The sequence below is a fragment of the Mizuhopecten yessoensis genome, unplaced genomic scaffold (genome assembly GCF_002113885.1).
Source record: "Mizuhopecten yessoensis strain PY_sf001 unplaced genomic scaffold, ASM211388v2 scaffold11109, whole genome shotgun sequence".
Lineage (NCBI taxonomy): Eukaryota > Metazoa > Mollusca > Bivalvia > Pectinida > Pectinidae > Mizuhopecten > Mizuhopecten yessoensis.
Window position 1 is genome coordinate 547,545 of NW_018408884.1, and position 18,035 is coordinate 565,579.

At 37.0% G+C, this 18,035-nt stretch overlaps 2 protein-coding genes across 3 annotated transcripts in view; both read right to left on the minus strand.

Annotated features, from left to right (window-relative positions):
- Positions 1-18,035, minus strand: part of LOC110465979 (transcription intermediary factor 1-beta-like) — a 104,648-nt gene that overhangs the window by 32,516 nt on the left and 54,097 nt on the right. The window lies entirely within an intron of this gene.
- LOC110465978 lies at positions 62-11,659 on the minus strand. 2 transcript variants are annotated; one of them, XM_021522199.1, is made up of 2 exons: positions 11,577-11,659; positions 62-2,490 (listed from the first exon to the last, which is right to left on the minus strand). In XM_021522199.1, exon 2 carries the CDS (start codon positions 2,459-2,461, stop codon positions 482-484), a length of 1,980 nt encoding a protein of 659 aa, XP_021377874.1. In that variant the 5' UTR covers positions 2,462-2,490; positions 11,577-11,659; the 3' UTR covers positions 62-481. The 2 variants fall into 2 exon arrangements, with proteins under 2 accessions (XP_021377874.1, XP_021377875.1); XM_021522200.1 differs by lacking the exon at positions 11,577-11,659 and adding an exon at positions 4,246-4,266.

Consider the following 18,035-nt stretch of genomic DNA (forward strand, 5'->3'; position numbering starts at 1 on the left):
ATCAGAATTAACAACGGACACTTTATATTCATATTGTTAACCTTGATAAAAAAAATACAATTTTCAGTAAAACTCCAATTTTTACACAATGATGGTATTCGAACAGGACCACAGAAATTAAAACAACTTCAAACAATGCGATAGTTTTTATTAAGTTGATTAAACGTGATACAAACTAAGTCAGATTTTCATCAAATTGGAAACAAAATAATAATAATAAATCAGATATAATGAATGTCTCTCTTTCATGTGTAATCATTATTTTTGACAGTTAGTAAGTTCTTACTGTCTTTTTTTCTTATGTGATAAAAATCAACAAAATATCCGGTAAGAAAGCAAATATATGTACAGTTCAGAAAATGTATTTCACACAACCATAGTGACTGCAATGTTGTTGTTTTTTATTAATTGTTTGTTTGACTATGTTAGTACATATACACGCCACATGATCAACGCAATCATGTGTGCATCTGTATTACATTTAGCAGAGTTGAAATATACAGATAGAATTACGTTGCTCTGCAGAACCCAAAGAAGTGACCACAAACGTGTCGCCATGAACAGCTATTGCCCGTGGATATTCCGTTCCATCCATTGACGTCAGCAGTTCCCTGACGTGTGCCCCGTCCCCTGACATCTGCACGACGTTGTGTGAACTATAACCACACACGTAGATGTTACCCTCCCTGTCCACGTCTATTCCAATAGCACTTCTCACGACACCGACCTTCATCACATCCGTGTGACGTTTGTCAGCTGACAGTCTGGACACCGCGACGTTCCCCGTATTGTAATTATTGACACTGACGAGTGTGTCTCCCTTTACTGGATCTTGTGTGAGGAAATAACAGACATTGTTATACTTGTATAACAACTCAGTCGCTCCGTTCTGTGTCACAATGTATACGTCTCCTCCACCTGTACCCACGATAAACCTACCGTCTGTATATGTTATACCATAACAGTCTTTACAATTCGGCATATTGATCTCAGACAACAGGGAGAGTTTTGAATCCTCGACTTTCACGACACGGACACCACTAGGACTGGTGACAGCGACGGCCATGGTATTGTTGTTTACCAGACAAAGATCACTGGGACATCCACGAATGCTCAACTCGTCCAGGTCCTGTCCTTTGTCTGTAAACAGCTTAAGCTTCTTGTTGTTGTAATCACTAAGTAATATATGTTCATAAGGAAGGTACACAACTCCCCATATCAAACAATCATTTTTATCTGACGGAGTCTTTACGTTAAACTTCCCTATTTTTGTCACATTACGCTCTGACAAAGGTACGGACAGGTAATTAAGATCATCAGGAAAACATCGGCGTTGTCTCTCGATGACGATCTTCCCCATCGCCTCATCGCCAAGGGTTTCCAGTCTGGGAACAATATGATGGTTAATGATAACGGACGTGAATGACTTGCTTATTTCCTTGACCAGGACCTTACACGACTCCACTTCTGCCTGTCCTCTCTGATACAACACTATCGCCTCAATAGCGTCGTTCCCCTCTGCGGCAGTCACGGACAGCTTCATGGTATTAACCATACTGTTTATCAGACGTTCACACTGTCGTAACGAGGCCTCTATATTCCCCTTCTCCTCTTTAAACAATGTAATCAACTTATCAGTGACGTCCTTCTGAAGTTTGTTCAGCTGTTCTTCGACACTTTGGCGCAGATCCTTGATGCTTTGCAGTGCGATTTCCTGATTTTGGACCATGGTTTGGATCTGCTCGTCAAAATCCTTCACCAATGACGTCATAGCCTGTGTTCCTTTCTTCAGTGCCATCTCCATCTCTTCTAGTTGTGAACCGGCTTTTAACTTCTGTAAATATTCCATCGCCGTTGTCACCTCACCACAACGTCTGTGGTCTTTGATCATGCATATGTTGCAACCAAGACGTTTGTGGTTTTCACAGTACCAAATTAATTTCTTGTGGTGTTGGTCACATTTCGGGACTGACCTGCTCTGTTTGGTTCCCCTGCTATCGTATCTGGTGATATCTAAGATATCACAATCATTGTGTATGATATCATGAAATTGAACCTTACAAGACTCACAAAAATTTGCGTTCATCGACTTGCACCAGAATTTCGCTAGATTGGTCAGGTTATCTCTTGTCTGACATGGCTTGCAGTACAGTGGTTCAGACGAACGTTCCTTAAGCTGGATAAGGTCCTGGACCACAGCATTAGTCGGGAACTGTTCTGCCCATTTGTCCTTAGCTTCCGTTTGATTGACGGTCTGGGTCATTCTCCTACATACGGGACAGGGGAACGATGTTGCCGACGCCATTTTTCCAGACAGTTCCTTGGTGATGTAGGTCCTGAGGTATTCCTGACAGAAAGAGTGTAGGCAGGGTAAGGACTTGGGTTGTCGAAGTCGCTCCAGACATATTGGACACTCCAGTAGGTGTTCGTCCAGTTCCGGAGAAGGACCGCCATCTGCCATAGTAACATCTAGGGCAGATTAACACTGGCCTGAAAAGGAAAGAGTAACGATAATAATTTCATGTGTTTCACACAAAACGATTTTATCAAATTCAATAGCTGGATCATTGTACTTTACTCTATAGGTTTAAATCTTATAATGGTTTCTAGACCTACACACATTTTATTTATAGTTCTATTTTTATGCAAGAGTCTCAAATATTTGTTTTTTTCTGCTATAATATGATTTGAGCTTTTGAATCATCTCCCTGTTCCATCATTTTAAGTATTTAATTTAATCATTATTTGTTCAGGTTTTTTTGTCCATTAACACTGTCGTAGTTCGAAAATGAATACAGGAAATGACGTCTCAGGGTTGTGTATTGTGATATACAATACATTGATTTCAGCGAAACAGTTTTGCAGATAACATTTTGAGACGGAAATTGCCTATTCATGATACATGTTTCAACTTTGAGCTTTGAACTCTGTTTATGACCTGAAAAGACGACCGCCGTTGACATCACTAGATAAATCCTACTAGTGTGATCTACATGTATCAGGGTTGTTGATAAAGAATTAGTGGATAGTGAGAGGGGGTCACTACTTTGGGGTGTTATTCTTAGATTTTATGTTTTAAATGATGTGCTCTGTTGTGTTGTGAAGCTGAAAACGTAAATGATATTTCTTTTTGTTTCTTTGGTTTTTCAATGTCATTATTATTCTAATAATTTGTAATACCAGTGCATGATAAATCTAACAATAAAAATACGTTATGACTGAATAGGACACTTTCTTATGGGAAAGAAAACACTATTTTGTCTCGGACGACAAGACACTAATTTATGTGTGGGAAAGGGACACTTTATTCTTGGGAGGGTGTGTACAATTTTGCGGGAGGACCGGACAATATCATTTATAGAGACGGGTCACTTTGTTATGTTAGGACTAGGTACTTTTTTGTTTGGGGACTAGACTTTCTTTAGAGGATCGTGCACATTCGTTTCCAAAGCAGAGCATGGCTATTTTTTCCTGTGATTTCGTGGTACTATTTCACAACTTAGAAAGTCTCATATTTGTCAGTTAAGAGTACACGTTGTTGTTTGTACGTTTCATTACACATTCATTATACAATATCAAATAATTCCATGAGTAGGTACACTATGTGTGTTTCCCCTCTAACCCCCCTCCTTTTAACAATGTATCCACCCGACCTCTCCTTTTGTATAACTCTACAACGAGACGGTTCATTTCCTATGGTCTATCATTATAACGAGATAGTTTAGTCTTCCTGTCGATCGTCTCTGACAATCTAGCGTTTGAATGAATTTTATATACATTTACATGTATAGGCACACACTTCCATGTATTTGATTTAAAAGGCCAAGACACACTATGTCCAATATTACGCTAAATCATTGAATAAAGTTTGCTTCTTCGTGTTGAAGTCAATTCAAAGTAGCGCGGAGGAGGCAATCCTAGATACTGATCGCTTGCAATAATGTTCTGCTCTGATTGTTTATTGTACCCGGAGACAAATGAATTAGGTGGATCACGCTTGGCAATCACAGTATGTTGTAAACGTACTACACGATATAAACCCACCAACACAAACAGATGGTCGTGTTTTAACATGTTATAAATTACAGAAGTTAAACCAACTTTTGTTTTGTATATATCTAGTGCAGCGAAGGTTTGTCGACAGTGTAGTACATATAAATCTGTAATATACATATATTACCAATCATTGTTTGTGTAATTGACAGAAATGTACGTAACAAAACCACCTTAGTTCCTTACACTCACCCTGTGAACTTCCGTTTACACCTTGGACCCGTTTCCAAAACAGGAAGTGTACAGGGTAGATTATAAATATCGAACGAAGGCGGATAAATCAATATCCGGATTCTAAACTGTATTTAAATCATTCTGATTTACGTATATCGTTTACATTATTGTTTAAAGTTTGATAAAGCAGGCGATAAATAACCAAAAAGATTTTATACTCAAGAATATTACAATTTGAAAGTCATTCTGTTCGAGCTACGTTTATGAAAATGAATGAGTACAACACAAGGTAAAAGCAATAATGATGTTGACACGTCACTGTTTAAAAATCCCATCAAGCGGAACGTTTATAGAAGATATACCGCAAACCGTTCACTTAATTATACTAATTCCAAACTTCTGCAAGTATATTTGATAATAACTTGGAACAACCAATCATGAACATCGTGAGTATAACTTTGCGTATGTGTGTGTCCGTGTAAGAAATATTAACAGCTGGTAAAAACACTTAGGTCAACTTGCAAACCCCGCACCAAATCATCATTTCAACAAGATTACAGACAACTCATTGCCCACAGCAAAGTTACAGCAAAGTTACAGCCAACTCACTATCTACTCACAGCTCATCACATCCATCTTATAGTCCACTTACAGCCCGTTCACAGCAAACTTATAGCCTACTCATATACCACTTACAGCCCACTCATAGTCAACTAATAGCCCATTCACAACCAACTTACAGCCCGATCACAGCTCATCACTGCTCACTTACAGCCTCCTTACAGCCCACTCACAGCCCATAACGTCCCACTCGTAACCTACTTACAGCCAACTCACAGTCCAATCATAGCCAGCTAACACCCCACTCACTGCTCATTACAGCCCACTGAGGGGGTCGGGTATCATTCTGATAGCGAAGAGGGGGTCGGGTGTCTTTCAGATAAGTACAGAAAAATGGACACATGTGACTCATTGATAAAAAACAACTGAATTAAAGCCTGATTACTTATAAATACTTTAATATTGAGAGAACACACTGTTCTGTCCATAATAAACAATATTCATCAGTTTAATATTAAACATTAGAATATGCGGAAATTATGAGACTACATTGGATTTTCAACTAGTGATGTACTTCCTATTTCCGTTTATCAATACACTCCTATGACCTCCTATGTGCGAGAGGTGTAACGTATCAGTGGGTGTACTGACTTGTGTATGTGTGGTGTGTAAGTATATTATGTGTGTTTAACATTGTGAGTTAGTGTTAGACTGATAACACATATTATCTATAATGGTTTATATCAATACAGGTATAGCAAAGTGTACTAAGGGTTGTATATCTGTTTGTCACTAGTGTTGGTGTTTATGTATAAGAATGTGTTGTGTGTAATTAGTGAGTACGTGTGTCGATCAACAACACATATATCGTAAAGTAATGTGTAAGTGTTAATAGGGATGTGTGTTATTGTTACACCTCTTCATATATTAACCTTCTATCAATCCAGATACAGTTTTTCAAACCTCAGTTAATTTAATAATTCGACTCACAAGTCCTCAAATTATTAATACTCTTAACTTGTCAATCGATATCACCCTTCCATCCTAACCCCTGTGCTATAATATGTATATGTACATGTATTTGTATTGATGCTATTATATGTTTAAGCAACGATCTATACATTGCAAGTCCCTGCCCTTGCTCATGCTTTGCTGCTATTTGTATTGCCCGAACCCTTATTAAGCGTGGATGTCCCACTAAACTGACTGTTTTCGATAATGGTTAAAATTCTTTTTTCATCTGTTGTGAATAGGACATCCATCTTACGAGGGCATATGACTTGGCCATGCAGTATTTCTATTCAATTTCTGTACATTTATTCTAAAATATTCAACAATAACTCATATCTACAAATACTTCTGCAAACACTGCTGATTAAATGTATGGATGTTGAACTGAATCCAGGTCCACTCCAGAATGTAGAAATAGTTCATCTTAATGTTAGATCCATAAGAAATAAAATAGATGTTATTGAAGCACAACTACATGATAGTGACATAATATGTATAACTGAATCACACCTTAACCCTCTAATCCCAAATTCTGATATTAAATTAGAGTCATTCTCAGATGAAATTCATAGAAAAGATAGGACAACAGGGCATGGTGGTGGTGTTATTATCTATCATAAAAACAATATTCTTACTAAACGTAGACATGATCTTGAAAATGAACATATAGAAATGATTTGGATAGAAGTCTTAATCCAAAATCATAAATTTCTGCTTGGATGTATATATAGACCTGATTCTAATATAGAATACTGGAGTAAATTTGAACAAATCCTTGATAAAGCTAGTGAAACTTCCATGGATATACTAATTACTGGTGACTTAAATGTTGATATGCTAAGAACCCCACCCACTTCTCACTTATCTAGACTCTTAACTAAATTCAACCTAAAAAGTATTATTAATAAACCTACTAGAGTGACACCTGATAGTGCAACCTCTATAGATGTTGTCTTTACAAATAATCCTTCCATAGTGAAAAATACTCATGTTGACCCTGCTTTCTGTAGTGACCACTCCCCTATATATATGGAAGTTTGTTATGCTATCTTCAAACATAAAGCATACAAAAAGACTGTATGGATGTATAACAATACTGACTATAATATTATGAATGACGAACTAAATGTTATTGACTGGAACTTAATTGCTGCTGATATGGATACCCAAGAATTTAGTATGTTTTTAACTAAATCTATTACTGACCTGATGACAAAATATATTCCTAGTAAAACTATTACAATCCGACCTGATGACAAGCCATGGATGAATACCAATATTAGGCTAAAGATGAGACAAAGAAATAGGATACATAAGAAAGCCAGACATACTGACAAAATAGAGCATTGGAATAAATATAAGCAAATAAGGAATGATGTTATTGATCTTGTAAGAGACGCAAAACATTATTATCTTGATAAACTTCAAAAGTCTCTAGGTGATGAATCATTGCCCCCTAATAAATTGTGGAAAATTGCTAAATCCATAACTAATTTTAACAATAAAACTGAACCGATTCCACCATTGAATGTTAATAATACACTGATTCAACATCCACTGATAAAGCTGAAGCCCTTAGTGACTATTTTACTATTTCCACTCTATCAAAGTTAGAAAACATAATAGTCTCTGAGCAAGATGTTGATGTTCAAATTACTATATTAAATGAAAATAAACCATCAGGACCTGATGGCATATTACCTAAATAAAAAAGTTAAAACCTTCCTTAATACTCCCACTTACAATTTTATTTAACAAAACTATATCAAACGGGTGCATACCTGGGCCATGGAAGATGGCTAATGTTAGTGCTGTATACAAAGGGAATGGTTTAAAAAATAATTATTCCAATTATCGACCAATATCTGTAACATCATGTTTTAGTAAAATCTTAGAAAAAATTATATTCAAATATTTATATAACTATTTAACAACTAATAATATACTTTCCAAGGACCAATCAGGTTTTAAACCAGGTGATTAAACAGTAAACCAACTTCTCTCTATATACCACACCATAATTAGCAACCAGGATAAAGGGAAAGAATTAAGGTTTGTATTTTGCGACATCAGCAGGGCTTTTGATCGAGTTTGGCACAAAGGGTTACTACATAAACTAAAAGCATATGGTATATCGGGCAATGTTTTTAACTGGTTTGAGAATTATCTTGAAGATAGAAAGCAGAGAGTTCTATCTGAAGGTCATTTTTCTACTTTTAGGGTTGTTAATGCCGGTGTTCCTCAGGGATCAGTTCTCGGTCCTTTTTATCTCTATTATACATTAATGACATCACTGATATAGTCCAGAGTAACATTAAGCTGTTTGCAGACGATACATCATTATATGTCATCATAGACGAAAACCCACAACTAGCAGCAGATTATCTTAACCAAGACCTAGATAGAATTAACAACTGGGCTAGTACATGGGACATTAAATTTAACCCCTTTAAAACCAAATCATTATTTTTTTCTAGAAAGAAAGAACCTAAAAAAAGAAGATGATATGATGATGATAACTATATGTTGATGATGATACATGAAATTATGATTGAAGATTTTGGATGATGATGGATTATGGCAATGATGATGATTGCATAATTATATATGAAAGAGGATGATGAAGATGATAAAGATAATGATGATGATGATATGTTGATGATGATATTATGATGAATTGAAATTGATTGTAATAATGCTAAATCCATGTCCGTGTGTGTATATGTGATATATGTGAGAATGCGTGAATGTCCTGTTTATGTATATGTAATGCAAAACTTAGAAAAATAAAACCATTACAAAAAAAAAGATGGCACTTGGTCTACCCATGTTCAATTAATATATGAAAAGGCTAGTAAAAGATTAACAATACTTAGGTATCTGAAATATAAGATTGATAGGGAATCACTATGCAAAATATATACAACATTTATCCGCCCAGTGCTTGAATATGCAGATATTGTCTGTGACAACTGCTCTGACAATCTTAAAAAATTATTAGAATCTGTACAACTAGAAGCTGCAAGGATTATCACAGGTCTAAGGAAAGGTACATCACACCAAACTCTATATAAAGAACTAGGTTGGGAATCCCTGTCTGATCGAAGGATGAACCATAAGCTAATTCAGATGTATAAAATAACTAACAATTTATCACCCACATACCTCCATGACATAATTGATCCTCTTACTCATAACCCAGAAAATGATAGGTATACTCTAAGAAATGTAAGAATGTTTAACCCACCACTATGTCGTACAGAATCCTATGCTAAAAGCTTCTTCCCAGTAATGTGCAACAAGTTCAATGGACTTGAAAATGATATAGTACATTCCCCTACTCTTAATAAATTTAAGGCCAAGGTGTATAATAAAATATGTTGTAATAATGATATCTCGGATGTATTTAAAAATTGTGAAAGCAGAAAGGATAACATAATCCTATGTCAACTGAGAAATGAGGCGAGTAACCTGAACTATGATCTATTCAAAGATCACTTGAAAGAGTCTCCATCTTGTCTGTGTGGTGATGCTTATGAAACTGCTACACATTATCTTTCACAATGTCCAATGTATACTAATGAGAGACAAACTTTAATAAATGAGATTTTTGAAGTGTGTCCGGTTAATCTTGATACTAAAACACTTCTTAATGGAAGCACTGTGTTAAACAATACTGAAAATAAATCTATACTTGATAGTGTTCTAAAATATATATACAACACAAGAAGACTCGTTTAATTAATCAAAACAATCTATAAATTGTGTTATATAACTGATAAAATACTGCCCTTAAACCATTATGTGATTCTACTGATTGTTATATATACATTGATGTTTTAATATTATACACCTAAGGGATTAAGCTTTGTGTGCTGTTTTTACTGATGGGTGCAATAAAGTAAAACACAAATGTGCTAAGTTTGAATGCTTAGTGTTCTGTGGTTTAATCTGGATTCTTCTCGAGTGGATGATATGTGAACGGTAGAGGCCGTTAGTGACTTTTTGTCTGAAACTCGATGGGATGAAAGATTTACAAATAGAACACTGGCAATACATCTTACACATATATTACATTTTCAAAATCTTCTAGCTGAATTGCCTCATTTTATTTTTTCATATTTTGATGTTGTTGTATCCCTTACTTTTTATCACTCCTTTAACCAATGATATATATATTGATACTAAATGGTTCTATACTTCTAACTATTTCATGCAACAGCAGCAGGGTATGAACAGGGGCCACTAATGACTTGCAAAACAAAAAACAAAACAAAAACAATTGTAGCAATTTCTCTGTTTAATATATCATTAGGGCATTGCTTTCCTATTACTAATTAATTATGATTGACTTTTTAATATGATCATTGTATAGCTAAAATATCAATTGAATATTTATATCTAATTGAAACATACATGGAATTATCTCCCCTATACCATCTGCTATATATATATATATATGTCTATGCTACCTATTATATATGATTTGCATCAATATTTTCTTACAAACCATTTCATTCATCTTTGTCTTTGTCATGTCAACCTAAGGAGAGAACTTATATAGGCATAGCCTGCTGTTCAATCCTATTGTTTACTCAATAAAATATAATGAAATGAAACATGTATTTCATGCTCTACCGGAGTGGGAGAAAACATATATAGGCTATGCCTGTTGCCTAATCCGCTAGTTTTTGAAACTTAAAATATCTTGAAGTGAATAGTACCTGTGTTATAACTGAGATTCCCTACTCATGATTATATATACAAATGCTAGGCATAATGAGACGAACACAATCATGTTACCAGATTCGGTAGTTTTGGATACACATATGTAATGATATCAGGATTGGGTCAGGGGAGTGGTCCTATTCTTTGGATCGTATTTGCCACACTACTTTCGATCAAACTATTTTGCCATGATTGGTAAATATTCATGTCAAAGATAGAGGCCATCTTGGCCTCTTGTTATGTGAGAGACTGTATACGTTTTTGTTTGAAAAAGAGATTCTATTTCTTCAAAAGACAGAACAAAACACCTTTTTTTCCAAGATCAAAGTGTGTTGTTTCCTGAGTTAGTGATAATATTTCAATCGATCACCTCGCTTAGCAAGTTTCGTTACACATTTATTTATATAATTGTAAGAATGTTAGAATTGCCTAAGTGGACTTGTATATAAACTCATGTATGACTCCCCTAATATCTTTCTTCAAATGCGGGCATTGATCGGCCTCTCCTCTCCTTCCCATGATTCTATAGTCTATCATTATAACGAGAAAGTTTGAACTTTCAGTCGATCGTCTCTGATAATCTAGCGTGTCGATTAATTTTATATACACTTCCATGAGTGTGATTTAAATGACTGCGATATATTTAAACCAACATAACGTTAACTCATTGACTTAAAGTTGTGTCTTGGTGTTGAAGATTATTTATAACAGCACAGGTCTAGAGGTCGCAATTATCTGTACTGATCGCCAATAGTAATGGTCTGAATATTTATAGTACCCGGTGGAAAATTAATGGAGCGGATCACGCTTAACGATCACAGCATATCGTATACGGTACTTTACAATATTAACCCATCAACACTATCAGCACAAACAGATAATCCTGTTTAAACATGTTATATCAACTTTCGGTTTGTATATATCTAGTACAGCGAAGTTTGTCGACAGTGTAGTACATATAAATCTGTAATATACAGATATAACCAAACATGTTTTGTGTAATTTACAGATGTGTACGTAACAAAACCACCTTAGTTCCTTACACTCACCTTGTGAACTAACAATATCGACACAGAATGGACCGACTGGACTTCTTTCGACAGGACACTTGTTTACACCTGCGACCCGTTACCAAAACAGGAACTGTTCAGGGTAGATTATAAATATCGAACGAAGGAATGTCCCGATAGAATGTACAATGTCCAGATTCTAAACGACTGTTTGTTATTGACATCTTTCTGATTTACGTATGTTTTTTACATTATTTACTAAATTTTGATAAAGCAGGCGATACATAATCATACAACTCTTTATACTCAAGAACATTACAATTTGAAGGTCATACCGTTCGAGCTACGTTAATTATGAAATTGAATGAGTACAACACAAGCTAAAAGAAATAATGATGTGAAAAAGTCATTGTACAAGAATGTATAAAAATCCAATCAAGCGTATCGTTCATAGAAAATATACCGCAAGCCGTCCACTTAATTATACTTATTGCAAACTACTGCAAGTATATTTGAAATTAACTGGGAACAACAAATCCTGAATTAATTTTAGTGAGTATAACTTTGCGTATGTGTGTGTCCGTGTACGAAATATTATTATATATATATAAACGACTGGTACAAACACTTGCAAACCCCGCACCAAACCATCATTTCAATAATATTACAGACAATTCATAGCCCACAGCAAAGTTACAACCACCTCACAACCTACTCACAGCTCATCACAACCATCTTACAGTCCACTTATAGCCCGCTCACATATCACTCACAGTCCACTCACAACCTACTCACAGCTCATCACAGCCATCTTACAGTCCACTTACAGCCCGCAAACCGCCAACTCACATCCCACTCATAGCCAACTTCTAGCCCACTTACAGTTCACTTACATCCCACTCATAGTCCACTTATAACCCACTCAAAGCCCACTCACAGCCATCTTACATCCCATTTACAGCCCACTCACAACCTATTCACGTTCCACTCACAGCACACTGACAGTCCATTTACATCCAATTTACAGCCCACAGCCGGCTGTTATAGCCCACTAAAAACCCACTCACGTCCAATATTTAGCCCATTCAAAGACCACTCATAATAAACTTATAGCGCCCACTCACAGCCATTTTATAGCCCGCTTACAGCCCACTTACAGCCCACTTACAGCACAATAAAATTCCATTTACAGCTCACTTACAGCCCGGTAACAGCCTGCTCACAGCCCCCTCAAAGCGCACTTATAGTCCGCTTATATTCCGCTGTTACAGCCCACCCAAAGCCCGCTCACAACCAACTTACAGCCCACTCAAAGCCCACTTACAGGCAACTAATATCCCATTTACAGCCCGCTCACAGCCCACTCACAGTTCACTTACAGTCCACTCACAGCAAATTAACAGATCACCCACATCCCACTTACAGCCCACTCAGTCCTCTCACAGCCCACTCATAGCCTACTTACAGCCTGCTCACATTCCGCTCATAGTCCACTCACAGTCAACGTACAGTCAACGTACAGCCAACTCACAACTTATCACAGACCACTTACAGCCCACTCACAGCCAAATGACATCCCGCTTACAGTCAACTTACAGTCCACTTACAGCCAAATCAAATTCTACTCCCACTGTGAAAGCAGTCCATTATTTGAAAAACATGTGTACTTGAAGTTTCATTTGAATCCCACAAATTTTGTTTAAAACCTGTCATACAGTAAGGTTATCTTTAACATAACGTAAAATGCAATAAGCTTATCTGTCGTTAACATAATAATGTTGGCAATTACTTAGCATGGGTATTTAGAATTGGTATTAAGATTTTCTTACCACTAAACCATGTTAGATATCTCAATGAGAGGACGTGAAACTACTTGGATTCGACTTAGATTAACATGGCGATGTCAGCAGCAGCAGACGCTTAACTTTCCGGAACACCTGGTCTTACTTCCTTGCACTTTTTCAAAGGTCTTCATGTAAATTCTTCATTTGTTCATATTTCGCCCTTGTTTTTTATCGATTTTGAGTTGGAATTGTGCTTTTGTTATTTTTTTGGAATTAACTTGATTTTAGGGAGAGAGTTGTAATATAAAGCATGTTTAAAAAGTAATGAATGAACGAATAATCCAATTAAAGTCAACACTCTCCTGGACTTGGATACTGGGCCGGTTACGCTGTGTACGTGTTGTTGATCTTTTTATACATCTTCATAATTATTTATCAAATTGTATATGTTAAGTTCCATATAGCTACATTATGTATGAAGGCTTAACTCTGAAAAGTGCCAGTGCGGTTTTTTTACGGTATAATGTCATCGTCTGTCTACCTGTCAACTTTCGTAAACAGCTTATTATAAATATCGAATAGATATAATATTTAGCCAGAGATACTAACGTTTCCAGACGAGATAAGGGGGCCCAATGCCTCGACCGAGAGTCCAAAGCCTTCGCTAAGGGTTTGGTTCGGTTTAGTTTTACTTTGTTTAACGTCCTATTAACAGCTAAGTTAATTTAAGGACGTGCCTCTCTATGCGTAATGTGTGTGTGCCGGAGGCAGGGCATATTGATCGGATGCCAACTTTATAGTGCTACCTCACTGAAATACCATGCCGAAGGCACCCTGCACAGTATTTCAACCAGTCACAATATACTGACAACGGGTAAACCAATTGTTGCGATAACCATCCCTTTCGTAAGAGGGATCCGGGAAACTTTTGCCTCTCTAGATGGAAAGAGACGCAATATCAGCACTGCAGTTATTGAAGTAGAAAATCTAAGGAGAAATTAATCATTGTGAAGCCTGTAAACCCCTAGGTTGTCTGTATACATTTCCTGACCTTGACCTACTATTTACTTCATAGAGGTAAAACAGGTTAAATATATTCAAAAGACGTTATCAAATTCCCCTTTTTTCTATAAACAGCTTCTTATTAGTGACCTACAGTCCTACGGTAACGCTAGGGTAAATAAGACAAGTCTGACTCGGCAAAGATCCATTAGGTGAGTAATATCAGAGTCGACTTCTTGTTTTTTTTTATGAAGTTTGTTTAAATGAATTTTATCTTGACACACTTGATGATCACACATGTCTTAGGAAGTCAAATGATCGATGCAGTCACGTTGGGCCTCTTTGGTGACTGTATAGGAAGTCATGTGATCGATTCAGCCTTATAGGGCCTCTTTGGTGACTGTTTAAGAAGTCATGTGATCGATACAGTCCCTTTGTGCCTCTTGTTTATGTCCACTTAATGATTTGAATCACTTTTTGTTATTTCTATTTGGCTTCCACACCACCCATTGGGACTGATTTAATGTAAACAATATGGTTCATTACTGTAGTGATAGTCCTAGTGACAACCAGTAACTGTACTAGTGACAACAAATGACAGTCCTAGTGACAACCAATGGCTGCCCTAGCGACAACCAATGACTGCCCTAGCAATAACAAGTGATAGTCCTAGAGACAACCTGTGACAATCCTACTTACAACCGGAATCTGTCCTAGTGACAACAAGTGACAATACAAATGACAACTAGTAACTATCCTAGTGACAATCAGTGACATTAATAATGACAACCAATGAATGTCCTAACGACAACTACATGTAGTAACTGTCCTAGTGACAACCAGTCACTGTCTTAATGGCAAGCAGTTACTGTCCTAGTGACAACTAGTGATAGTCCTCGCAAAAACAAGTAACTGTCATAGTGACAACTAGTAACTGACATAGTGCAAACCAATAACTGTCCTTGTGACAAGAAGTGACAGTCCTGGTGACAACCAATGACTGTCCTAGCGATAGTAAGTGATAGTCCTAGACTAGAGACAACCTGTGACTTTCCTATTTATAACCGGAATCTGTCGTAGCAACAACAAGTGACAAAACTAGCGACAAACAAATAATGTCTTAATAACAACTATTGACAGTCCTAGTGACAACCACTGACTGTCCTAGTGACGATTAGTGACTGTCCTAGTTACAACCAATGATTGTCCAAGTGACAACCAGTAACTGTCCTAGTTACAACCAGTAACTGTCCTAGTTATAACCAATAACTGTCCTAGTGACAACCAGTTACTGTCCTTGTGACATGAAGTGAGAGTCATAATGACAACCGATGTCTGTCCTAGCGATAATAAGTGATAGTCCTAAAGACAACCTGTGAATTTCCTCGTTACAGCCGGAATCTGTCCTAGCGACAACCAGTGACTGTCCTAGTGACAACGTGTGACAGTGCTAGTGAGGTTGTACGCTGTGTACGTGTTGTTAAGCTTTTTATACATCTTCATAATTATTTATCAAATTGTATATGTTAAGTTCCATATAGCTACATTATGTATGAAGGCTTAACTCTGTAAAGTGCCAGTGCGGTTTTTTTTACGGTATAATGTCATCGTCTGTCTACCTGTCAACTTTCGTAAACAGCTTATTATAAATATCGAATAGACATAATATTTAGCCAGAGATACTAACGTTTCCAGACGAGATAAGGGGGCCCAATGCCTCGACCGAGAGTCCAAAGCCTTCGCTAAGGGTTTGGTTCGGTTTAGTTTTACTTTGTTTAACGTCCTATTAACATCTAAGGTAATTTAAGGACGTGCCTCTCTATGTGTAATGTGTGTGTGCCGGAGGCAGGGCATATTGATCGGATGCCAACTTTATAGTACTACCTCACTGAAATACCATGCCGAAGGGGCACAGTATTTCAACCAGTCACAATATACTGACAACGGGTAAACCAATTGTTGCGATAACCATCCCTTTCGTAAGAGGGATCCGGGAAACTTTTGCTTCTCTAGATGGAAAGAGACGCAATATCAGCACTGCAGTTATTGAAGTAGAAAATTTAAGGAGAAAGAGACGCAATACCAGCACTGCAGTTATTGAAGTAGAAAATCTAAGGAGAAAGAGACGCAATATCTGCACTGCAGTTATTGAAGTGGAAAATCTAAGGAGAAAGAGACGCAATATCAGCACTGCAGTTATTGAAGTAGAAAATCTAAGGAGAAATTAATCATAGTGAAGGCTGTTAACCCCTAGGTTGTCTGTATACATTTCCTGACCTTGACCTACTATTAACTTCACAGAGGTAAAACAGGTTAAATATATTCAAAAGACGTTATCAAATTCCACTTTTTTCTATAAACAGCTTCTTATTAGTGACCTACAATCCTACGGTAACACTAGGGTAAATAAGACAAGTCTGACTCGGCAAAGATCCATTAGGTGAGTAATATCAGAGTCGACTTCTTGTTTTTTTTTTATGAAGTTTGTTTAAATGAATTTTATCTTGACACACTTGATGATCACACATGTCTTAGGAAGTCAAATGATCGATTCAATCACGTTGGGCCTCTTTGGTGACCGTATAAGAAGTCATGTCATAGGCCCATTGGGCCTCTTTGGTGACAGTATAAGAGGTCATTTGATCCATACAGTCCCACTGGACCGCTTTGGTGACAGTATAAGAAGTTATCTGATCGATTCAGCCTTATTGGGCCTCTTTGGTGACAGTATAAGAAGTCATGTCATCGATACAGTCCCTTTGGGCCTCTTCTTTATACCCACTTAATGATTTGAATCATTTTTTGTTATTTCTATTTGGCTCCCACACCACCCATTGGGACTGATTTAATGTAAACAATATGGTTCATTACTGTAATGATAGTCCTAGTGACAACCAGTAACTGTACTAGTGACAACAAGTGACAGTCCTAGTGACAACCAATGGCTGCCCTAGCGACAACCAGTTACTGTCACAGTGACAACTAGGGACAGTCCTGGCGATAACAAATGATATTCCTAGTGACAACCAGTAAATGTCTTAGTGACAACCAATGACTGACTGTCCTAGTGACGACTAGGGAAAGCTCTAGCAATAACAAGTGATAGTCCTAGAGACAACCTGTGGCATTCCTAGCTACAACCGGAATCTGTTATAGCGACAACAAGTGACAATACAAATGACAACTATTTACTATCCTAGTGACAACGAGTGACAGTAATTATGACAACCAATGAATGTCCTAACGACAACTACATGTGGTAACTGTCCTATTGACAACTAGTCACTGTGCTAGTGGCAACCAATAACTGTCCTAGTGACACCCAGTTACTGTCCTTGTGACAAAAAGTGACAGTCCTAGTGACAACCGATGACTGTCCTAGCGATAATAAGCGATAGTCCTAGAGACATCCTGTGAATTTCTCAGTTACAACCAGAATCTGTCCTAGCAACAACAAGTGACAAAACTAGCGACAAACAGTTAATGTCTTAATAATAACTATTGACAGTCCTAGTGACAACAACTGACTGTCCTAGTGACGACTAGTGACTGTCCTAGTTACAACAAATGATTGTCCCAGTGACAACCTGTAACTGTCCTATTGACAACCAATAACTGTCCAAGTGACAACCGATGTCTGTCCTAGCGATAACAAGCTATTGTCCTCGTCACAACCAGTCACTGTCTTAATGACAACCAATCACTATCCTAC

Bases quoted from the DNA above. Each gene is read 5' to 3' on its own strand.
- LOC110465978 (XM_021522199.1), bottom strand. From the start codon at position 2,461: ATGGCAGATGGCGGTCCTTCTCCGGAACTGGACGAACACCTACTGGAG.